Genomic DNA, 25,441 nt, shown 5'->3' with positions numbered 1-25,441 from the left:
CCTATTTTCCAATGTCAAGGAAAAGCAGTCAGATTATGAAGAGCAAAGCAGTAACATTTTTTCAGGCACTGAACCGGGTATATTTCAGTAACGCAGCTGCCAGAGTTCCAAAGGGTTTAGTACTCTGCATTACTTGTATATAAAATTCTCCAAATAAAAGCTGCTGTTCAGGGATTTGCTTCTGTAACGCAGCATTCCTAAAACTGGCACAGCGGTACTATTTGCTCTCCAGTTTCAGCAATGAGCAATGTGCTGTTTACTACTCAAAGTGATCTACAAAATATTAAAAGAAAACACTAATGAGACTTATTAAATAAGTGGCTGGTATGGAAGTTCACGTGTAACAGTTACCTGGCATGATTTCATACAATGTAGTGTTCATATCCAGCCCCATTAGGGATCAACCAGGTCTGATGGCAAGGCTACTTACTGAATTGTATTTTCATCAGAGCCCAAATATTGTGATTTTCAGAGTCAGTTTTCCTCCTTTACAATACTCCAGACATTTACAAAACAAGGACTTACTTGTTTAGTAAGAATAAAGTAGGCATAGAAAGCCATGGCACTCCCATAAGTGATGAAGTATGTGACTGGCTCCATGATGTCCCATGAATAGACCCACCATGTGAGCCATGCCAACGCTCCCCCTTGGGTAGACATCAGAGCTAGGCCGACCCATAGAAGCCTGGTGGTCTTTGCATTTGCATTGACTGCAATTCTGGCTTTCATCTGAGGAAAAGAAACAGAGAAATCTGTTCAAGCAAATATGAGTGCTCCCCTGATGTGACAGGACAAGAGGTAATGGGTTAAACTTAAACAAGGGTGAGTTTAGATTGGATATACGGGAGAAGTTCTTTACTGTAAGAGTGGTGAGGAACCAGAAGGGTGGTAATACACTGGAATGGGTTGCCCAAGGAAGGAATTTATGAATGCTTCATCCCTGGCAGTGTTCAAGGCCAGGTTGGACAGAGACTTAGGTGACATGGTTTAGTGTGAGTGTCCCTGCCCATGGCAGGAGGGTTGGAACTAGATAATCTTAAGGTCCTTTCCAACCCTAATTCTTCTGTGATTCTATAAGCAGCACCTCAACTGTTTTCTCCTGCTGGACTAGATCCTTTTTCAGGCTCTTATTACTGACTCCACTTACCCTGCTGAGAAAGGACTGAAACCCTCTGCCGTGCACCAAGAAATCCTGCTTTTAATCTCCCCTTCCCACTACTATGTAGACATACAGGGATTTATGTCTACTGGATTTCCATTTACCATTCAAGGCAGCTGTGGTTAACGCTGAGGCTGGTCCTTACAAAGCAGGTCTGAAGCCAAGAAAACATATGTCCACTTTGTCAGGCTCTTTCTGGCTTCCTCCCCTCATGCTGGGTTAGCTTAGCCTGCCCTACATCAACATTCACACCTTCACTTCTTGGGTTCTGGCAACCATTAATCCAGAAAATTTGCCTTGCTGCCTTAGTGATAAAGAAATGCCTAACCTAAGACACAGGTGATTTCTACCTCGCTTTGTTTTGGGTATTTTTTTCTGTAATGGGTATTCAGAATTCATGCAGAAACAGATGACTAAGTGGACTTTCAATCCCAATACAAGCCATGTGGAGGCTTGTTCATGACAGCTTTCTCCAGGTGTTGTGGCTTCTACCCAGGAAAGGTGCATACCAGGAGTGAAAAGAACTGAAAATAATCTGAATTGAGCCTCATTTACATAATGAACAAAACAGACACACCATAACCATTCATGCTGATTTTCTTCTGTCACAGGACTTACTCTTGATGAAAGGAAATGCCTTTGAGTTTCTAAAAAAAAGTGACCCCACTTTCCAACCTGTTCAAGAGGCAATAGCTCTTCTTTCAGATGGTCCAGTTTCCGTAGCAATTCTCTCTCTTTCCTGACCTGGTGATCTTCTAAATGTAGAGCCACATACAGTCTGTGAACCAAGTATTTTATATCTTCCATTTCAGTAGCATGCTCACTACTCAGCTTATCTGAAAAAAAAAAGTTTGTCATATAAAACATTTCAAGAACCCACCCTTCTTCATTGCCTCTCCACCTCCAACCCCAAAAAGCAGGACCAACCAATGGTAGAAAAAGAAAGAACCCCTCCTTCCTCCTCCCCCCCCCCAAAAAAAAAAAACAAAACCCCAAACAAACCCAAACCAGAGAGAAATTCCTTTATCCAGACTGAGACTTCCCATTTCTTTCACTCGATGAAGTGAGGTAATTAGAGTTAATAAGCATTGCTCTTACCTTTTACAGGAGGTGACACACAATAGGCTATGTTGTTGATAACAAGTGTGAAGTTATTCCTCAGTAAGACCTCCATTGAGGTTGCACCACAGACCTTGCAACCATCTGCAGAAGAAAGATTTAAGTTCTAAATAATTTCTCATAAGGAGACTTAAACATTAACTGATATTCCTTTGGAAAAGTGCCAGAGCTTTTTATTAATAATGTTTGGAAAGGAACTGTACTTTTAGTAAATCTGGTGACACTAAACAGTAGTAAGGAGCATCAACACAGAGTGTGTGTTTGAATGCCTTCAATAGCAATGTCATTCAGACTCATCACTACAACGAGCAAACTTGCATTTGCCACTTGTAGTTGGACTGCAACTTCAGTATATGAAAAGGCTCTCATCCAAAAGTGTAGACACACTGGAGCCCTTCCCAGGGCATTCTCAACACAGCAGATCTGGCACGATTAGTACTCTGGCAACACTTCTATTTTCTTGGTAACAGGAAAAATAGCTGCATCCAAATGAGAAATGTACCCTTTCCTAGTTTACATTCAATACACAAGGGTCAATGGAACCTAAAACCTCTGCTGAAATGTAGAACTGTTTTGGCCCATTTCTGCTTTTTGTTTCCCCTTTTTAAAGGGTCCTGGAGTTTGTAAATAACCTCTTTTCCTTAGTATATTACTACTCTTCCTGCCTGGAAGCTTTCGTATGTCCTCCCCATTTCACCGTCCACCGTACGTCACTGCAACTAGGAGGCAAAGGAACACACCACATCCTGCAGGGAGCTGTAGACACTGAAAAGGAGTTTCTGAAGTCATTAGCAGCAACATGTAATGGTGGATCCCTGGAGCTCTCACTGGCCCAAGTCCAGATCCCAGAGCCACCCAGTAAAATTAGCCCCTCCAGGGGGTTCAGATGGCCCAAGAACCCCTGGAGCCACACACCACTGGTGCTCCTGGACACACTGCTGTGGTAGGGAGTGGGGGAATTCAGAAGCCACATCCACAACACCCATTTGACCTGGTCTTCCATTTCCTGTACATAAAAAGGGCGCCTTCTCTTGCCCCTGACAAGAGGTGGGCAGTGTCAGAAAACAGCAGCTTTACTTCCGAGATGGATAATAAATTTTTTGTATATAAACATTTACCACAGTGCTGCTGCACCAGCACCTCCATCTGTCTGCATGTGCCCATTACAGAAAGGCACAACAGATAGCCACACACCTGCAATTATTTATTCACTGGAACTCTATCATCAGACCACATCTACTGAGGCTAAGACTACTGAGCTCTGCAAGCTAATGCACCAGCTGGCTCCCTGACCAACTCTGTGTGTAGCAAAGCAAACTGGGGAGGCTAACACTAGCACTTTCAATCCAAAATCTGAAGTTTTAATGTGCCCATCCACTCTTGTTTTTTTTTTTCCCTAGTGTAATAGGACATCATTTGCATGTAAATGATTAAGGTGATATTTATGAAGTGACATTTAAGCAAAAAAAGCTGTTCAAAAGAAGTACCAGACAAACTCTTTGTTCTGGTTGTGATAAAACACCGGTTTATTAACCTGCCCAACCTCTTACTAACTGAAAAGCAGAAACGTTTGGGGGTAGTGAGGTGTTTTATTTTAGAAAATGCCTCACAGGCTTTCAGCAAAAGGCTACTTTCCTTCCTATACCTAACTAAAAGTGTTCAAATGTGGACAAAGGGCCATTTTTTGTCTACAGAAGTTTTGCAGAACCAAATTCAACTCCACAGAAAATGAGTCATCATACACAGCCTTAATACTTTCAGTTAAGGTTGGCTTTCATTTAATGGCTAAATGACAGAGTAGAAGTGTCTAAATCAAGGCTTTGAATTTTTTCTTTAATAATAGATGTTCAAATTCAACCCCTCAGTACTTGACCAATAGTTTCTTTTTACAGGATCAGTTTCATAATGAATTAAACATCTAAGCTGTCCTCTAATATCACAATTGCCTGGCACTTGAAAAATACAGAACAGAGAACTGTTGAACAGTCATTGTTTTAATCAAAGTGGGCAATGTTTCTATTGCAAAGTTGGGATGGGGGGGCTTAAGCAGGTGAGACAGGTGGAAACGGTCCAAATTCCATTCAACTTTGGAACCTGCTGCCCATCCATGCGAGAAACACCAGACTTGTAGGTTTCTTATGCTTCACAAGTGACTGATGCTTGCATTGATAAAAAATAAGTAGTTAACTTTTGCTGATAGGCCACAGGAGAAAGATTCAGCACACAATCACAAATACTTGTGCCACGGATGTGTCTGCATGATAGGATAGTAGTACTCGGAGGTTAACTGTTTGCCAGCATATATTTTTGGCTAGCCCTGCCTCACCTCAGTAAGAAATCCTTTTAGTCAAAACCCCCATGTTCAGGGGAAGGCCAGCTGCTGGCAATGACTATTAATAACAGTGGCTTCTGAAGAGTCTCTTACAAAATTATCTTTTCCAAGAGAATTTTCTAACTTTGCTGCCTAACAGACACAGCCTTAATAAAAAAAAAACAAAACAAAACAAAAACCAAAACAAACTCCAAACACCAAAACCCAACACACACAAAAACCCCAAAACCCTAACATAAAAAAAAACACAAACAATGCCAAAGTTCCGGTGTACATGAAGTTCATTCACATACTGGATCCACAATGAGCTTCCCTACAGTAAACAATGCTAAACCTGATGGAGGACTGAACTCATGCTTCAGGACAGAAAGGAATTCCATTTGAAAATTCCACTTGAAAGGAAACATATTCATTTTGAGGAATGACAGAATTGTAAAATACCTGTTGCAAAGACTTCCGCTCTCTCAACTCCTTTATCTTCTCTCCGCACATCCTGCAGGAATGCCTCTACGGTGGTCACCATTGGTTTAATAGTGAACTGACAGCGTTCACTTCTTGTGGGCAGCATAAGAGTTATCACAGGAAGACCATGCCTATAGTCAATAGTTACTTCTCGGGGGAGGAAGGAAAGAAAACAAAGTGAAAAAGTAATATTGTAAGTTGTAGTTTAATTTAAAAGCTGTTTTTAAAACACAAGATGAATAAAGAAAAAAAAACACAAAACACTCTAGATTTCTTTAATGATACAGTACCTCTATTTTTAGGGGATATATATGTTTACATATAACGTGCAACTAACGTCATCTCCCCCTACTCCCACAAAAATGAAATGTGCATCTCCACACGGAGGGGAAGGTGCAGAATGTGCTGCGAAAGCTTACCATCAGATGGCACCAGTGTTCTGCAAGGTGCTCCCACCTGCTCCCTCCACGCTTCGGTGTGCTTCCACAGCCGCACCTGCAGCACAGACACAGGGAGCCTGCTTTTTGCAATTTCTATGCCAAAAGACAGAACCATCCTTAAAGACAGTACAAAATATTGCCAAAGGTATTAAGGTGTTGCCATAGTTAAACTTTTTGTCTAACGTGGTTTAAATAACTCGAGGAAAAGAGGAAGTGGAAGGAAAGAAAGGAAAAAAAATGGCCATGGCTCTGAAGTGCTTCATGCAACTCTTACAATAAGACCTCTCCTGTCCTGCAAAGAAGGAACTGCTTGAGAAGTCTCCACATCATGGTGCCTGAAAGCAGAAGTGCTCTGCATCAGTTCATAGTCTGTAGTGTAACTTAAAACAGTGGGCATGGTTCTAGTGAAGTCTTCTACTGCTGAACCATAAACTTACTTCTGACACTTACGTTCTCAAAGAAAAGTGACTGAGGTTACTTTCCTTTGCTTCATAATTATATACTGTACACCAAAAGTTAACTGTTGACATTCATGTTGTTAAGAGACAAACCCAACAATGTGGCTTGCCAAAGTATGGAAGATTTTTTTACTTTTTAAACATGAATGTCTGTTTCAGCTCTAGCTGAGATGCTGCTGCAACTAGCCTCTGGTATCACATTGAAGGAAGCACACCCAGATGCTGTAAGCATCCCCTATGCTCTGGGACAGGGATAACAGCAGGTTTTTCAACCTGCCTGGTTGTGCTCCCAAGCCTGTTCCTTCCTGACACATCAGCGAGAACCATAAAGAGCTTTTAATACAGCGATGTCAAAACAGAGAAGACAAACTGCTCTGATTAGACCCATGTACTTCAAGCAGTCCACCCACACTGTGAAAGATGCAGTGACTTCAGAACAAAAGGCCTCTGCCTCTACAGCTAGTCCACCTGAACAAGGAAAAAAAAACAATTTTATTGCAGTGACTCCCACAAAGCAGGCATTACTGCTATAAACTAAGTGTACCATGCAGAAGTAGGAAGCGAAATCACATCCCTGACTAAGCTGGTTACAAGAATTGTCCGTAGGCTGGGCCAAGACACTTGGCACGTAACTTTGCAATCAAGATCTGATATCTATTATCCAAAATGCCCCAGGCATTGAATTGCACCCAGGCTCTATTTGAAGGTTATTTATTTTCTCTTGTTGTGAATTTGGGTATCTATTTTACTTATGAAGGAAACAATGCATTCAACAATTAATACATAACAAAATATTTAAAGATATTAAGTAAAAAATAGATTAAATTACATTTACTGAAATAAGACCATTAAGGTATTTCATTCTATTATTCTTTAGACTTTGACATTATGACTCATGCGTGGTCCATTGAAAGACTCCCTATATACTAAAGGTTTTCTTAAATTTTTTAGGCTGTCTGTTAATGCAGCTTACCCATTAAAATCACCTGGAAAGAATATGTCTAGTATAAGAAAAGCAAAAGCCAGTGAGCCATGCAGTTGAACTGAGTGAAGGGCTGAGTCAACTTTCTCCCTATATTTCCAGATTTAAATCTCCATTTTCAATGAAGTTATTAAACCATTAGCTTGCACCTTTTAGCCAAAGCACTGCGCCTCTTTCAAAGTGCTAGGAATGACCCCTACCCTGCCACTGGAAAAGAAATGAAGTTGGCAAACTGAACTACAGGACCAAACCAATGAGACTGCCCTCACAGTAACATCAGTGAGAGCTGGAATCTTGGCTAATTCATCTAACCACACAGAGGCTGAAGAAAGCTGTTCTACATCTTTCTGCAATACAAACACACACGGCAGGATATCCTAAAACACTAACACAATCACAACTATGGGAATCAGGCCAAAGGCCTGTGAACAACATTTAGCTCTGAAACTGTTAGCTGTTTCTCCCTCAGCTATATTTGCTTCCTAAAGCAAAGCACTTGTGAGCAGCAGTTGGCCACAGCGCATGACATCTCTTGACTCAGTTCAAGGCATGGATGCTGGGAGTGAAAACTCACAAGAATTTAAGGCACAGAGTGCTAACTCTGATAAAAATAATCCAATACATTCCATTAAACAATACCAGTTGGTATAAAACAGAAAATATTATACCAGTTGGTATAAAACAAAAAAAAGTTAGTATAAACCAGAAAATACAGATCCAGTTTAAAGAACTATGTTCTCTATTAAGGGTCTCTGTAAGCAGAGAAGTTGCCACTCTTAAAGTTGGAGAGGAAATTCCAATGATCTGGTTTACAGCACAGCTTTAGAGAGTAATGTAGGAGCAAAACTGAGCTAGAAAATTACACAGCCAGACATGAGGAGTGGGAGAGACAGGAATAGCAATATTGCATTTTTCACTTTTGAGAGTGGCAAACGACTGAACCTACCTACGTTGCAGTTTCTGGAGTTAGCTGTTTCAAATAAGCTATCTCTTACGACGCTGAGTGACTGCACCTGCAAATTTTGTCTCAAATTTATGTGTGACCAGTTATGTTTAATAAATTGCTACCATCATCAGTATAGGAGGTGACATGAAAGTCTCTGTCTTCCTCAGCACTGCATATGGAAATAGAAACCTCATCAGGAACCATAACTTCTGTTCTATGGAAAACTGTAACGTGGGTGGGATGGGAAAGAGCAAGAAATAAAAATATTTCTTCTCATTAAAAAGTGATCTTAATAAGGAATTCTACAAAACGATGTCATTAGGAGACTGTCTTGAGAGCACGGAACTATTGTCTTTGACACTTAGTTGGTTTATTACATTTTGACTTGCCATACCAAAATGTTGTAAAAAATCTGAATCAAAATGCAGCTAGTCTACAATCACACACTTGACACTGGTTTGTCTTCGCTTATATGCATCTCAGAAGATCTGGTAGTTTTGGTTCATTGTATTGGCAGCAAAACTAATGTAATGGTCCTTCACCATTCCATTCCCCCTTAACTTGCATTTGTTAGTAGAAAACTATTCATCCCAACCCAAAAACAGACAGTTGAACTCAGTCTGCCCTCTTCTTGAAGTGCCATGAAATACTTAACTTTATTCCTCTAGCATGAGATGCTGTCAAGAATGCCTTGAGTCAAACTCATAAGCAGCCTTCACAAAAGATTATTACTGCCAACTTCAACTATGAATGCTATGGCATCCCATATTCTAATTTCCTTCTTTCTAAGGCAATGACAAGAACCTGAAATGGAAAAGCAGAGCAATAAAACACACTATTCCACTCAGCATAAGCTTTTTACCCTTAATTACACTGCAGCAAAACACACTCTAATAATCTTGCAGTGTGCTTTTCAATAGTAACATAGTATTACAGTCTTTCCTTTGGCAGAACAGGAGAGCTCAGTTATCTCCTGGAGACCCTGTCCCAACACCTGGTACAGCTCCTTGCTCACAGCTACCAGAGAAGGACTGGACAAAGGGAACAGAAGGGACAAAAATCATGGGGGAAAACAGCAGTTGTAATGCCAAAAAATGAATCTTGGGACCTCTCTGAGTGTCACTCAATGAGCCAATGACCCCAGTATGCAGCATTCTCCCCACGCACTGATCTACTGATCTTTCCCAGCCTGTGAAGGAGAGAGCAACAGAAGTCACCCTTCTAGATGCTGCTTGCTCATGTGGAACAGGAGGAAAATGAGGGCCGGTATTGTGTTAGCCACTGCCCAGGGAGGACATGTACTACAAATAGCTAATTATATTTTCAATATTGACATATATTTTTTCTATTTCTACTTAAACACACCTAGAAGTTCTCTGCATATGAATGACTTCAGCTCCTGTCTGTTTCTCCAGGGGAAACAAACCGAGCAATTAATTATTTATGGAGTAACAATCTGCAACTTCAGAATAAACTATCTACAGACATTTCAGAAGGGTTTAAAACCAAGGGAAAGGAGGAAAAAAGCAGGTGCTGTCACAGTCTACTGAATTTGCAGATCTTGTACAACCAAGATGACCAAAAATCAGTCAAGTATTCAGACCAAGTTTACAGTAACCGCACATAAGGTATTTTCCCTTTTTAAAATGAATCACCAAGGCCATTTGTGAGATATCTGCTGTTAAGTTTCTGTGCTGTTTTTATAAGCAATCCCACATGAGTAGGAAAATAAGACATAAGGAGTCCTACAATCACCTTAGAAGTGCCCATCTGAGCTACAGAAACACCTTCTCCTTAACTTTTCAGTAATTTGTCTTTGCTTACACTTTAAGGACTTTCATTGTTTCTCTACTGGTCCTAGAACAGATTTAGATGACTATGCAACTCCAGCCTCAATACAAACGGCAGGTTCAAGGTACATAGCTCAGATTTAGCAATTTCTTCTGGAAGCCCAACTTAAATTAAACAAGCAAACCCCCTGCAAGAGACACATCACTCATCCTGCAGTAATACACCTATACCTGGTGACTATCAGCAAGGGAAGAAACTTGTGAAACTTGGGAGCATTCAGGATATATACTTTTTTCTTTTGTATCTTCTTCTCTCTAGGACAGAGAAAAGATGACAGATTTTATTTTCCTGAGACACAGCTTTCCTGTCTCAATATGGACCATGTGGTGAATACCTTCTCCCAGCTGCTCCACAGGGCACTACAAGAACTGCACTGCAACATTTATATTTCAGTCCTGCAGCTTACATAAAAAACACAGTATTTTTAACCCCTTCCTCAGTACAGATCAAAGTTTAAAAAAGTAACCAAGATGTCTTTTCCAGCAAAGCAGCAGTTTCAACATAACCATGTATAGTCTGGTGATACTGAAGAAGGAAGAGAAATATAGCATTCACGCAGCTTTCCTTCAAAACTCACTTGCCTCACAGCACTGTAAAAACCAAAAGAGCTCAAGCAATCAAATTTTGGTTTCATGTGCCTGTTGTTCTTTGTGCCTTTATCATCTCTGATGATCTTTCATTTCCTGCCTCTGCTCAGGTTCCAAGAACACTTGGCACTAGATTTAAGCAGCCAGACAAACTACCAATGACCAAAGTGACAGCTGTGCTACATGCATCAAGGCGACTGAACACCAAGAACCTCTTGTATGGTGGCCCAGCTGGTCAAATCCACCACTGCAGCAGAGCTTTGCCAGGAAGATGTTCCACCCAGCCTCCACTGAGCAAGTGTGCATCCTTCCCTTGACTTCTGTCACTACTGTTTTGTGCTCTCTCACACACTCCCTGCGCAAACTCTTCCTCTCCACACCCTCCCCACTCTACTCAGCATATGCAAGTAGGGGAGAAAAGTTACGCAGCAAGTCAAAGACGATCACAAGAGACAAAGTTTCTCTTCTCACATTGTATGTCACCGAGGTCATCTGAGTCTCCACCAGGTAGCTGAGGACGTAGAGCTCCGGCTATCTAAGGAGGCACCTGGATTTGCATCCATATAGGTTTTACAAGCATTAAAAACAGATGGTGAAAACACCGACATTTAAAACAGGCTGAAATTAAGCCTCACCATCCTCTATCCAAAAGCATGATTTTAGTAGCAGTGCCCCCTTACTGCAAAGAAGCAATACCAGGAAGTGTTGAGGAGACAAAAAAGATGAACATCAGCTGACATCTGCTTGGCAGCATCTTCTGAGGACTACTCTGAAGGTACAGATAATCCTTGATTTTGAAAGCAAGCAGGTTTCTCAGCAAGTGTAAGGACAAGCCTAAAACCAAGATAATTACACAGGCCAAGGGCATTGTTAGGAGCAACACCAAGATTTGTGTCTTATTTTATCAAACCTTCTCCTTCCCTTCCTACCAAGAGAAGCAGGTCCAAAATCTCCTCTGAGTCTAAGGCTTTACAGTATTGGAAATCTCACATCTTCATCTGGTTTCAATACAGTCTAGTTGTTTGAAAGTTGCTGTTCTTCCCAACCTACTTTATTTTCAGAATGGAAGATGGGATGCAACACCTAGAAGGAAATGTGCAAATCAAGGATGGGTAAGACTCTGAGAAGGAGGGATTATAGCATGAAAATGTATTTGTGCTTAAAAGCAAGCCTACATTCAAGAGCTGTGCCATCTGTTCCCCAAAAACAGTCTTGGTCAAAAGATTAATCTGTCAGCACAGACAGGGTTTTTAATTTGTCCCACAGAACAGACCTTTGCTCTTGTGCTGTGCCTTCTGGGACAGTCATCTTGATGTGGGAAATGTTGCAAAATTTTACTTCAAGGGTAATAAGAGTAACTCTGCTTTCAAAATTACTCTTACAGTTTATCTCTTTAGATAAGAAAATGGGCTTGCTGCATCTTTTCCTACAAAGGTCTTAGAAAGAGCATATACTAATGCACACAGCTGCTTTTGTATCTCTCTCAAAAAAAGCTCAATCACCTCTAGTAATAATACTCATTCTTCAAATTGCCAGCAAAGAAAAAGCTTGTTTAAATTTCAGCTGAAATGAGATAACAGAAGAGAGAGGATGTGAAGTCAGATGAATGCATTTACAGGTTTATCGAAGTTGCAGCCAACACTTGCTTTCCTCTTGCAGAGCTTTTCACATAGGAAGCATTGGGCAGATTGTAGCACACAGGAAAAAGATGATGTAATTCAAAACAGAACTGCTTGTCAACATTTTCACTTGGAACGGACGCTTCCATTTACAATATAAATAACCCTTCCCACCAACGCAATAAACCCAGGTTTTTTATACCCCTACGGGGTGCACTTCTTTTTCCCAGGATTTTCTTTACTCAACTGTGCAGATTTCAAAATGCCTTAAGGCATTTACAGCTTGACTAATAAAGAAGAGAGGGCTTAGGAAATTTGATTGACTTGGGGCTAAGAATTAGTATTGACAGATGTGTGGAAAAATGTCAGTCAGAATTATCAGCAGTGGAGAAAATCCCAGCGATGGCTCTTATGCAGCTTTTCAGCAAGGTTTTTAGCAGATACGCTCTGTCAAACAGAACTTGGAAAGGGAACAGCTGTGCAGCTGTATATGCTCCAGGCAGGGAAAGCTGTCTCTTCTCCACAGCATCCCTTCCATTCGCCACTTAGCCACCTCTCCAGGAAATTATTTCCATCTTTGTCTCACTGTGTGCGTTTCCCACCTTGTCCCATCTCAGACCTCCCTAGGGTCTGACCTCATGCCATCAGGAACCCCAATAACCTGCAAAATCAATCATCTCCCCTATTCCTTTTCTTCACCTTCCTAAAAACTTAACTGCACTATTCTTATACAGTAGTACTGAAATTTTGCTCTTTTGAAGAGCATTCCCCCAAGCTAGCAATTTCCACTACCCAAACACCATCATCCTAAAAGCAGACTATTTCTTGGCAATGCAGACTGTCAGCTGCAGATCCAGAGCCACCTGGCCAGGCTCCAGCCAGCTTTGTGGACCAGTAGAGCTGAATCCTTTCCCTCTTATTTGCTCTCAAATACAAAACACTTCCCTGATCACCTTGGGGCAGAAGATGCCATCCCAGCAAGAAAACACAGACCAAGAAAATCTGCACTTGACTTCAGATGGACACAGCAGATTCATTCCATTTGCCTACCCACATTAAGCAAAGAAGCTTTTTAATTAGATAATTAACTATTATTTGGAGGGACGGGAAAACGTTAGGGATCAAATCTAAGGCAATACAGGATAGCTGCATAGAGAAGGTAGTCTAATTTCTGGTTTTGGCTTAGCCCCAGTATAACTTAGAGCAAATCTAGGTACAAGTATCTGAATGTTGCACTATTAGGTTTCTCCTTTTTCTCCTGCCACTGCGTTTTCCAGGAATGATTTGTCTATATAATTATGTTAACATAGCAGACCATAATAAGATGTTTTTATAAACATCTCTGTAGCTCCTTTCCTTCCTTTTTTTCTTTTTGTTTAAATCTCTTCCCCTCTTTACCGCCCCAGATAATAAAAGATCTGCAGTTAGACCAGCTGAAATACTTAGGAACTGGTGTTTGGCACAGGCAGCTGTAAACAAGTACTTTTTCAAAGAGAAAATACAAATTTGTTTTGATTGCTTGAAAACAAACAAACAAAAAAAGAAATAAAAAGGTAGGAACAGAAGAGTTGACAGATTAGATTAAAAGCCTTTCTCTGTTAGCAGTTGGTATTAGTATGTAGATGCAATGATTTATATCCCTTATAACAGATAGTTGTAAGGTAATTCCGAAACAGAGCTTACACTGTTAGTTTATATTGCAGCTTTATATGCTGTTACACTCCTGTGGATGCTCATATTACTTGCAGGGAGTGCAAACCACATTTTTTAGCCTTGTTAGAAAGTAACTAAAGAAAACAAAGGCATAAACAGCCAAGTAAAGCGAGAAAGCTGATCCTTTCCCTTTCCATAGCTTCTGAAGAATAGCATTAAAACAAAATTCTATGGCAGATACTATAAGAACATCCATAGCCAGTAACTAACAGCAAACTTAAGGTCACAGTTAATAGAAACTTCACCAGGCTTTGCCAAAACTGTACAGCTGCCATTTAATAGATCCTGGTAGCAGGAAAATATAAAATAAATAATCAGACAAAAGCAAAGAAAATAAACATTTCTAAGCAACAAGATCAAAGGGGCCACTACAGATGTATCAGTGTCAATTCATTTAAGAGCCTTGGGCCTTCATGCACACTTATAGAATCTTAGTATCATAGAATAGTTAGGGTTGGAAAGGACTTTAAGATCATCTAATTCCAACCCCCCTTCCATGGGCAGGGACACCTCACACTAGACCATGCCACCCAACACTGCTAGGGATGAAGCATTCACCACTTCTCTGGGTAACCTGTTCCAGTGCCTCACCACCCTCACAGTAAAGAACTTCTTCCTTACATCTAACCTGAACTTCCCCTATTTAAGTTTAAGTTAACCCTTGTCCTATCACTACAGTCCCTGATGAAGAGTCCTCCCCAGCATCGTTGTAGGCTCCCTTCAGATACTAGAAGGCTGCTACGAGGTCACCACCTCACAGAACAGTTGCAACAACCTGGGTTTAGCAACACTGTTCTAGAAACACTTTACTTAAGAAGACAACTTTCTTCTAAGTCCTTCCTTTATCACAGAGGACTACATAAATGTTTTCAAACCCACAAAACTCATCTAAGTAGGCAAGTAGGCATCTACTTGTTGGGAAAGAGTTTTGCTGGGAGAAGTAGCTTCAAGCGTTCCTGCTAAAAGGGTAACCATAGCAAAGTTAGCTAGAAAATCCAATCACTGTTCTGGCATGAAAAACAACCATGCTGTTGAGTGTGTAGAGGCCTCGTTATCCCAAGAGTTCAGCAAGGGTCCTGATGAGCATGTATGTCCTGGCACTTCTCAACTTTTGTCTATGGACCTATCACTCTCAAATACTTGTGGACACATCTCAAACATTGCTATCACCCAAGAAGGCACACCAAAATGTTGTCAGATATCAAGAAATAAAAACCCATATATTTTTGCTTTCTTTTCTATTTTTCTTTTGGAAGTCTTTTCTCATTGCTCTTCAAGAAGCTATTTTACACTAAAAACATCAAATGGCTGTGACTTTGCTGCTCCTGCCCACTTCCATGTTTCAGCTGTTAATATCGGTGTTTTAAAAACATACCTGGGCTGAAACAATGACTTAGTGAACTCATTTGCAGCATTCCTTATTGAATCCAGCATTGTCTGATTTTCAACTTCTTCTTCTTGAAGTATAAAGCATACACATAGGAATGATATTTGGGAATCAACAACCAATACTGGCTGTGATACACTGAGCCCTTCACTCTGCCCTTCAGGCTTTACTCTGTACCCCAAGCCTCTAAATTTGTAGCTTTCTATAGAGCAGGCAAAACAAGCAGAAAAACTAAAGATTTCCTATAGCGGTTTCCAGTGTTTTGTTTTTTTTTCTAAAGCTTATTATCATGAGAAAAATGATTCAAACCAGTAGATGATATAAGGCTCTGTATGCTCCAGATGGTGCAGCACCTGTATCCTGATGCACCCCGATGTGCTTCCTTGGGGAGGTTAGCAAATCTGCAGGTTAGCTGCTCACTTTTCACCCCAAAGGCTTTGAACTCCAGCCAATTAAGAGCTGTTCTATTTCCTCTTCCTCTATTAATTCACTTAAGGCATGTATTTGAAAGGCTCGCCAACAGGCAGGGGAAGAACTTGCCTTCTGTAAATGCAGAGTTTACCAAGTGTTTTTAGGAACCCCTTTTAACATTAAAGCAAACAAGAATTTAATGCCACACACAACAAACAACCAATAGTCAAAACCTCCTGCTCTTTTTCTCCTCATGCCCATAGTAACATCAATATACATTGGATGTAGTCATCCACTCTTCCAACAGAAGCAGATTACTATAATGCAGTGATTATGAAGCAGAACTTCTTACCCAGCTCTGTACCTGCAGACAAATTCCTGCAGACAGCAACACTATTCCTCCACCCTGCAACACTAGAAAAATCTGTTTTATGCTGGCACATTTCCTTATACTCTCTCAATTAAATCCTCTCGCCTTGTTAATTAATCGAGAGGAGTTTGCAGTTAAACACCAGTTTTCCCCCAGACTTGGTCCTAGTTGACTAAAAACATATAATTTGGGGAAGGCACTACTAAAAGAACACTCTAAAATAAGGTCATTCAATCCTGCAACGTGCTCAGTGTCAGGCTGCCATGTTTATAGCCTCTGTGCACTAGAACACAGCACAACACTGACCTAGAAAATTAATGGTCTGTGGTCATTCTATTCACCCCAGCTCCAACATACACCCACCAAATTTGTACAGGAATTCTACCTGAAGTAAAATCTCAAATAACTTATTATAACTACTATGGGTTTAGCATACTTGTTAATGCTTTACTATTAAGAGCAAGCAGCAGAACATATAAACTTCTCACATCCAAAGGATCTGAAAACTGTTTAGTTCTTAATCTTGGAATTTTAACATATGATCACTGGAAAATTAAAATGACTCTTTCCCTTTGTTATGTAAATGTGCATAGCCAAAAAGATTTCCTACCTACCACTATGTTTTGATATTCAGAATAAAAGCATATCAAGTTGGCATTCTTTTGTAAAGTATATGTATAAATGTATACGCAGTTTGCGCAGAAAAAAAAGACACAATGGGTCAGGAGAGAAGCCAACAGCTATTCTAACATGTTGCCAACAATTTATTTTGGAAACAGCAAAGAAATTCATCTGTAAAATATTAACAGAGAAGACAATTTACATTTTTGATAAACTAAATAAACCATTTACTGAAAGCTATTAATTGTCAAGTGAAGAAAGTATATGAAGTTGAATTCAAAATTGCACTTAACTCTTAGAAATTATAGATCCTGCTTCTCCCTTTTATCAACTTTGATCTGAAAGAAGGTGTAGAGTACAGGTTGTGTCTGCAGTTGCAAAAAGTCCTTGCTCTGAAGGAATTGAAAGTGTTCTCAATGCACTTCTATCTTTGTAAACTGATTAGCAAGGCAGCTCCTTGTTATATATCTCATTAATTAGCGCTTTTGAACTTCTAAGTGACCAAATATTTTCCCAGTGAATTTCTCAGTTCATCAGGGGCAATTCAAAGCCTTACTAACTCTGCCAACAGAAGAGAGGAAAACCCCAACCATAAACATCGCACTTCAGGTTAGGACTATTGTGCAGAGTTATGGATGACCTGGATTTTTTCTTTTGCTTTGGTAGTGTGGCTTCCTATATGAACAGGACACATAATTATGCCGCATGTCTGCCTACTGAAGTCAGTTTCCACTAACATTATTACACTGCCAGGAGCCACTTGGTCAGAAACAGTTAACAAGTGCTCAAAGATCCAACAGCCTACATTCCCCCTACTTCGATGCATAAAACATTAGCGCATTAGAGATTTTAATTTTAAATTAAATATGATTACAGAGAGGTTACTCAAAACTGACACCTAACATCTGTTCATTCCTGGCAGCAAGCTTGCTGCTCCACACTACCAAAACAACAGAGGAGCAATGCTGTTAAGCAGCAAGGGTCAGCTGTTCCACCTCAACGTGTTTATCCAGGACCCTCATAACCATAATTAATTTGTATGTAGAATAGTTTTAACATGTTATTCTGTGCATGCAGACAAAAGCATCCCCAACCAAACAACAAAATAATTTCCCCCTGCTTATCTCTAACACTGTGGAAAGACTGCCATCTTCCATAAAGGTCATCTGTAGCTTTAATTCAGAGTGAGCACTGAAGCATTGCAAATATTGCTGTTCAGAGCCTGTGGTCACTCACAAAGTCTGAATGCTGCAAGGTAAGAACACTGAAGGCACAAAATATTCAAAGACATGTATGTTATTTAGTGCCTTTCCTGGGACAACTGAGTTATAACAAAGGTGTTGTCAGAGCTATGGGAAAGATGTGCAATCTACAGTGAAAACCCTGTAGGAAATGTGGCTTTATAAACTGCTTCATATATACGCAGGTACTTCATCTTTGATGCACTTTTCAGCCATTTTTCTTGCAGTCCTATTGTAAGCTCTTCCCAATCTAATCTACCTTCAGCCAGGGACAGCACAGACTGTTCCAGGAGTCTATTATAGGAGTGTATTTTTCTTGTCTCAGTAAAGGTACCAATTTTAACATCCATAAAAGAACCACACTGATGTATTCTCTTCCACTTTACACTGTGGCAATTTTCTTCCTGCTGGCAATGTAAGCAGGTGAGCTGGAAGTCAGAATAGGTGGTTAACTCTCATTCTGACTCACCGTGCAGACTAGGCAAAGTCATTAACATCCAAGTTTTCAGATAGTGCACTAACCTCAAGGTGTTTCAGACTTAAAGTATTTAAGCCTGGTATCAAGCACCTAAAAGTTACCGCAGACTTCCAACCCACAACTGCCTTCCAACCAAGCACTCCAAACCCGCATGCACATCACAAAAACATTAGTTTTTTCAGTCTATAAACTTCAGTTTTGCAGTTGAACTATAACTGTAAGACATCCAGCAGGCAATGGTACCAATCATAACTCACCATAAGCTACAGTGCACACCCACTTCCATATGAGGTGAGATTTAAGGAGACATGTCTCATAAGTTTTGACCTCTCACAGAGCAAGCTGCAGCAATCAGAACTGGAAATCTCCATATCGATGCTTACAGGGATTTGGAATGCATTCATCCCCTACAATGTTTACATTTCATTAGAGTATGTAGTGCTCATGGGATAAAGAGATTCAGTTGAAAACATTCATTTGTGCATCATGGTTTTATATTGATGAGACATAACAGCGTAATATCCTCTTAAAAGTTGTAATGATATCCTCTTCTAAAAGCTTTTTTTTAAATCTCAAAATGCGTCTACGTGGAAAAAACGGTAACCTCAATGGTACTCTATGAGAGCCTTCTGTAGAAAAAAAATTAAATCTGATTTTATACTACAGACCATTACAGTTGTGCAGATTTACATCTCCATTAATGGATACTCTCACTGACAATATCCTGTATATTCAACTTTGCAGGAAAGTGTAACTGGTTTGTGTGTATGTGAGAAAGTGTATCAAAACAGGCAGGACAATATTCCTGGGTTTTTATGACAAGTAATCAGCCATATTCACATTTTTGGTAATAATATTATTAAAACTACAAATATTGATGTTCAAGATTTACTTTTTCAAAAGGATAAAGCAGATGACGTACTCAATACACAGCTAATGGCTAGCTGAGGAGAGCTGCAGGATGCAAAACAATGACAGGTATTATCATAAATGCCTATGAGAAACGAAATGTTGGTGAATTTGGAGGAGAAACCAGAGGGCAGAGGAGAAACAGCATACGGATCCACTGGTACTCCTCAGTATGGCAGAGAGTGACAGAACACCACTAACAATATATGAATTAATTCTTTCCTCCCCCTCCTCCTTCAGCACTTCCCTTTAAAATGCCATGAATAAAACTTACTCTTTTAGTTAAGGTTGAAAGTTCAACAGCCAACAGGTGTACAAATTAATCTGCTCAGGTAGTGCCCAAATATTTTATCCTATATGTATATAAATTAAAGTTCACGTAAACAATCACACCAGAAAAAAAATCAATCCATGTCTTTGCAGTAATTAAAACTGTATACAAGTGAATCTCTGATTAGATCAGCTAAACAATGCATAAGGATAGCAAGGAACTCTGATTGTTGTTTGTTTTTGTCTTCCAATATTTTCATTGGAAAAAGAGTTTTAGAAGAAGTGTCACAATACATTAGTACTGTTATGTACCCCTAACACACATGCAGCCAAGACTGCAACCTTATCAAAACTGCCTCGACACTATTTCAGCTCAGGGACCTCACAAACAACCAAACGACAGGCAGGGACACTTCTTTCCACAAACATGTACTAGTTTGGTACAAAAAGGGACAAAAAGGAACTGATTTCAGTAAGCACTCAAAATTATCCACCATGACCTGTCCATTAATCAGCAAAGCAACTGGAAACCATGTTGTTTAGGTAACCTGTACATTATACCAGTAGTTGTATTCTGTTTGAGTTGCTCAGGATACTCACACATCAGCAGGTTAAGAGCTCTTACACAGCCACCCCAAACGTGGTATCACTGCATTCACAGTTAATATAGTGCCTTCAATTTACTGATATCTTATTTACAAATTCAAGACAAGTACATTTTAGTAGGTATTACTATTACTAATTGGTATGTTGGTAGCTCACTTAGGTCTTACTTACTCCTACCTCTGGTTTGTCAAACTTGATTTAAAATGGATTACTTTTACAGTGCCAGGGATACTCCTTGAAAAAAGGAGAAAGAAGTTTTCAAGTGAAGTTTACAAGGAGAATTGGTTTCAAGGATATAAATTAAAGATGAAATGCAACAGAGACAACAGCAAAAGGTTTCATACAGTGCAAGCATAATGAGTGCTTAAGAATTACCTGCAATCAGAAGAAACTGCTTATTTTTTTGACTCCTTATGGTCATGCTACCCTGCCATCTCGTACCCCCATTACATTGCGTTTGATTACCTATTTTCTTACAAAATTGCGTATCAGTTAGAGCCCAGCCTCTGTCAAATGGTGAGTAGCTGAATTCCTCTCTGTTTTGAAATCCCAAACTTCAACCACAGGCAATTTCCAAGGCAACCAATAAAAAGTCTCTAGCATCATAATGAAAAAAAAAAACAAAACAAAACAAAAACCAAAACCAAACCAAACAAAAAAAAACAAACAAAAAAACCAAAAAAAACCCCAACTTTTCTTTCAGAATTAAGGTCCTACAAGTAAGAGCAGAACATTCACATATAGGTGAAACAGTCAGAAGTTTCTAACAAAACCATTTACTCTTTTAAGTGACTTAGGGACTCAATTTTTTTTTTTACCAAAGAAAGGGAGGGAGTGTCAAAAGCCAAGTGTTACTTCTAGAAGATTAAAGCAACAAATCAAGGAATGCTTATTATCCAGACTTTAATGTTAACTGCCAAAGGCAAATGACAAGTCACTCTGTAGAGACACATACTCCTGTTCTGCGTAGAGCCAAGATAAGAACCCCAAGCCCTCAGCTATGGGAAAATTACATCAGAGGCACCATCCTGACCTTCAACTAGCTATTTCATGTATATATATATATATATATACCTTAAATTGGAGATATATACATATAATCCTTGGCCCAAATTGGAAAAGCCTGAAAACCAAGTGGACTGTGGTCAGTGTAAAACATGACCCCAACGACAATGACGCATCTAGTGACCTTTGTTTGGTCACCAGCTGAATAGCTACCAGCTCCCCAAACAGGCCAAATATCAGACCAGCCTAACTGAAGGTTTGCAGACATGGATTTAGAGGGATGGGACATGCACAAATACAGAAACTTGAGTATTATCCCAGAGCAGCAGAGCCAACAACTGGAATGCCACAGGGAATGCTGACTATGTATTGTTTTCTCACCTGACACATCTGTTTCCCCAGGAGCTTACTCTCTCCCAAGCATCTCTGTCCCTTTCTTCTCTCACCTTTATGATTTTCATTTGAAGCTACAGAAAAAAAAGAGCATGGAAAAAGCAGGCAAAGACAAATAAAGCTATTGCAAAGGAACAAGAAAAGCAGTCAGCAGCTATTTTTGAGATCAACACTGCACATGGGCAGTCAAATACACAATATCCTCATCTGTCCTGCACAGAAGGGTGATCTGTTTGCACCTTTGGTATATTTCTCAAAGTTGCCCTCTTTTTCAGTCTGCACCTGGTTTCATAATCTATCCTCATTCAGATCCCAGTTGAGACTATTTCCACATGCCATTCCACATGGAGACAAGCAGATACAGTACAACAGAACCATTTCCTTTCATTTCCTTCATCTGAAAATTAGACCTGTGTTTATGAAATCAGATGGGAAATAGCTGACCTGAACTGCTGTGCTTCTATTTGTGGGTACTTCACAACCACTACTATTAATAAGACAGTCTTTTCTGAAAACTTTAAAACAGTAAGATTCAACCACTTGCCTGCAGACAATGTGGTCAGGCAGTTTAGCTGTTTAAATTCACCCATCACTGTGTATTTTGTTTACAACGTGTAGTAAGTCATTCATCTCTTTCCTCTTTCTCTCTTCCTTTGACAGGAAAAATAGTAAAAACCCACTAAAAATAACAGCCACATGACAAGTTCAGACATTTCAAAACATTAAAAAAAAACATAAATGAGAATTTTTATTTATGCATTTCTGCATATAAATGAAGAAATTATACAAAACACAAATGGTGTTAAATTTTCTAGAAGTGAAACACTTCAGCCCAGAAGCTGCCTACCACTTCTCTGATAGCTATTTATCATTACCAGACAGGTTGTTTTGACAGCTTCACTTTTAAGCTGACTGTAAATCTGTGAATATTTCACAGATGACTGAACTGGAACAACTACCGACAACATCCATAGGCTTGGAGCATGAAGATTTAGCCAGGCTCCAGTAGCCAATAACATACCTGTATAGGAGTCAAAATGCTGAAAACATGTATTTACTTTGCACTGTGTAATTCACCAGGATTTCACAAAGTAGCTGTTAACTATCTGACTAAATTAACAATGTGCTTCATGAGTTCAACCCTTCAAAGTACAGCTGCATTTAAACAGTAACAGAACAGCTCAAATCTAGGAAAGAACAAGAGATTTCTGAAAATTAAACTGGCAAAACCAGAAAAAAATATTATAGGGCTGCAGGATTCCTAGGTCTCTGTGGGGTTCTGCTTCTTTACATCAAACCATTAGCTTCGTCCACATTGCTGTTTAGTCCCTATTGCAGAAAGCAAGTCACGCTCCTACAGCTGATGCCTGAGAAGCTGCTTTGATAGGTCCTGCACTTTCAGTCTGTGATGGTCAGGAAATAAGTGACACCTGCCAAGAAAGAGGAAGGGGGTGCCCTGATAAAGTCCTTTGCAGTCCCTTGCTTCACATTCTCTAAAGGATGCCTCTGCTTCAAGAGCCTGACCCTACACTGTAATCACAGTTGGCATCCTACACATGAAACAGAATCAACACCTGGCATTTTAATCCTTTCCCATGATTATTTTCAACTGCTGAGTGTTCAGGCACAGATAGTAAAGAGCACCTCAAGCCAAAATGTAACAGCTGTCACTATTCGGTGCTCAACAATACTGCAATACTCAACAACAAAGTAGTGAGCCTGCCAAAAGAAAGATGTTTTTGAAAAAATTGCTTTGGAAAAGAGGGAAAGGTTGGAGGCAGGAAATACACTTTTATCTTTTAGAGCACTTACAGCTAGTTTGATTATAAGTCTCTTCTTCACACTGTAATTGCACATGTCTGTCTCTGATCTTCAGACAACTGCTGCAGGCAGGGAAGTACAATTACTTCTTTATCCAGACTGAAAAAAACCAAACATTTTAAGTGACTTGAAAAAGGTAGCACACAAAGATTATAGTGGAGCAAAGAACAAAACCTGTGTAGCAAAGTATCATGTCTGCAACACATTTGTAAGAGTGCTATGTGATTCTGTTTTAGGGCTCAATGGGAAATCAGGACAGGGCAAGAATGCTTTCATTCCCTTCCACAGCACATTTTACATGTATTCTCTTTAAAAGAGCAAAATACAAGCACACTTAACATGGGTTTCACAAAGTATGGCAGCTTGACATCCTTGTCACACGATTTTGCTTTGTCTCACAGCTATCACTGCAAAGATCACATGTATTAAAGACACTCAGCAACCTGGCTTTGGGAGATTGAATCTCTTAGCCTTCAGCTGTTTTGCTAAATGTAGAAAATACTACAAGAAGTGGCAGCAACAAGTGCAGCACACAGCAACTGTTCAGCAGCCAATTCCACTTCAGACTGCACCTTATTTCAGGTAGACTTGTGTCATGCCTGCATACTTAGGTGACCGTAAGTAGCAGAAAACACAACTGCTACATTCTCAAAGGAGAATTCCAAGGAAGAGCAGCAAGGGTCTAAGAACGAGCCTGTGGCAAGAGAGGAGGAGTTGTTACCACCTAACTTCAGCCTGACCATTAGACAGAAGCAGGTCTGAGGAAGTGTCTATGCCTGCTACCCAGCTCCTGCTCAGATTTTGGCTAACATGCAGCCCATCCCAAGACCTGATATATGCTGGGAGCAGCACAGTTAGGTCAAAGCGAGAGCAATGCATTGGCAGGGCACCACAGGCAAGAAGGGCAAAAGGCCATTAGTCAGCTGTTATCACCTGCAGCTTCCTGTCTCCTGTGCCATCAGCCTTGGATTTTGATTGTCATTGTTTTCAGAATCTACTAGCCTATGGAAATGGTATAGACCCAACTTCCTCAGTGCACCCAAAAAGCTTTTGAAGCAGATCCAGCAGCAGCCAGATTGATGAGGCTCTCATGGTTTCCAGCGTGACACAGGAATGCCTGCATTAAGCAAGAGGAGGAAGGATTGAGCACTCACCCTCAGGAAGGTAACTGCTTTGCTCACAGGTGCACAAGTTACAAATCAGAGAACTTGGGAGTTAGAACCCTCATGAATTAAGTGATGAATTTGTGAATTCATACGTTAGATTAGCCTCCACAGAGGGGATGGAGCACATTTAACATATTCGTTTTCTTTCTTTAGGAGCTCATTAAATAATGTTTAATTTTCAGAGTAGGCTATCCTGTGACACTCTCCTCCCCTCAACCCAGTGTTCAAGGATGAGAAGAGAGGGAGGGGTTTTTCAGGTTTATAAACCAGTATTTGTTTATAGGACCCAAACCAGCATGGCTAACTCATGTTGCATATCCTTCATGCTAGATTCAAATAATGCTGACAGCTAATGTGACTAGTGTCACAGGACGAAGCCAGGCTCACTACATACATCTAACCATCCTAAAAGGACAGGATTTTTCTTACAACAGATTTATTAGATTTCTGTGTAGTGTAGCTCTGCGTACATCAAGTAATTAATTCTTATCCTCTCCCAAAGGAGCATATTTAATAGCTCAGACCATTTCACTCTCAGGAAGTCATGCTTAGGACACTCAAAGTTTCCATTTAGGCTTTATCCCAGACTGTTGACACAGTTTTTTTCTATTTTTCTGTGCTTGCACCTCTCATACTTGTTAGATTTATGAACCCCCGTAGTCACTGCTTAGGCAAGTTATGCATATTTAATTAGAATCATAGAATAGTTAGGGTTGGAAAGGACCTCAAGATCATCTAGTTCCAACCCCCCTGCCATTGGCAGGGCACCTCACACTAAACCATGACACTCAAGGCTCTGTCCAACCTGGTCTTGAACACCACGAGGGTTGGAGCATTCACAACTTCCATGGGCAATCCATTCCACTGCCTCACCACCCTAACAGTAAAGAACTTCTTCCTTATATCCAATGTAAACTTCCCCTCTTTAAGTTTTAACCCATTACCCCTTGTCCTATCACTACAGTCCCTAGTGAAGAGTCCCTCCCCAGCACCCTTATAGGCCCCCTTCAGATACTGGAAGGCTGCTATGAGGTCTCCACGCAGCCTTCTCATCTCCAGGCTGAACAGGCCCAACTTTCTCAGCCTGTCTTCATA

At 40.1% G+C, this 25,441-nt stretch overlaps 1 protein-coding gene across 4 annotated transcripts in view; it reads right to left on the bottom strand.

Moving 5' to 3' along the window:
* The window catches only part of MCUB (mitochondrial calcium uniporter dominant negative subunit beta), a 45,244-nt gene that overhangs the window by 2,177 nt on the left and 17,626 nt on the right, over positions 1 to 25,441 (bottom strand). For all 4 annotated transcript variants that reach the window (XM_061478471.1, XM_061478482.1, XM_061478489.1 and 1 more), the window contains 5 exons: positions 5,492 to 5,567; positions 5,052 to 5,222; positions 2,258 to 2,362; positions 1,835 to 1,995; positions 526 to 729 (listed from right to left, as the gene is read on the bottom strand). In XM_061478471.1, coding sequence (XP_061334455.1) covers positions 526 to 729; positions 1,835 to 1,995; positions 2,258 to 2,362; positions 5,052 to 5,222; positions 5,492 to 5,567 — 717 coding nt within the window. The remainder of the gene's footprint in view (positions 1 to 525; positions 730 to 1,834; positions 1,996 to 2,257; positions 2,363 to 5,051; positions 5,223 to 5,491; positions 5,568 to 25,441) is intronic.

Source organism: Pezoporus flaviventris, unplaced genomic scaffold (assembly GCF_033815535.1).
Source record: "Pezoporus flaviventris isolate CSIRO_AGI_PZ_B2104156 unplaced genomic scaffold, CSIRO_AGI_Pfla_v1 ptg000002l, whole genome shotgun sequence".
Classification (NCBI taxonomy): Eukaryota; Metazoa; Chordata; class Aves; order Psittaciformes; family Psittacidae; genus Pezoporus; species Pezoporus flaviventris.
The sequence above is the reverse complement of the archived record's forward strand: the minus strand, read 5'-3'. Positions and strand labels throughout refer to the sequence as shown.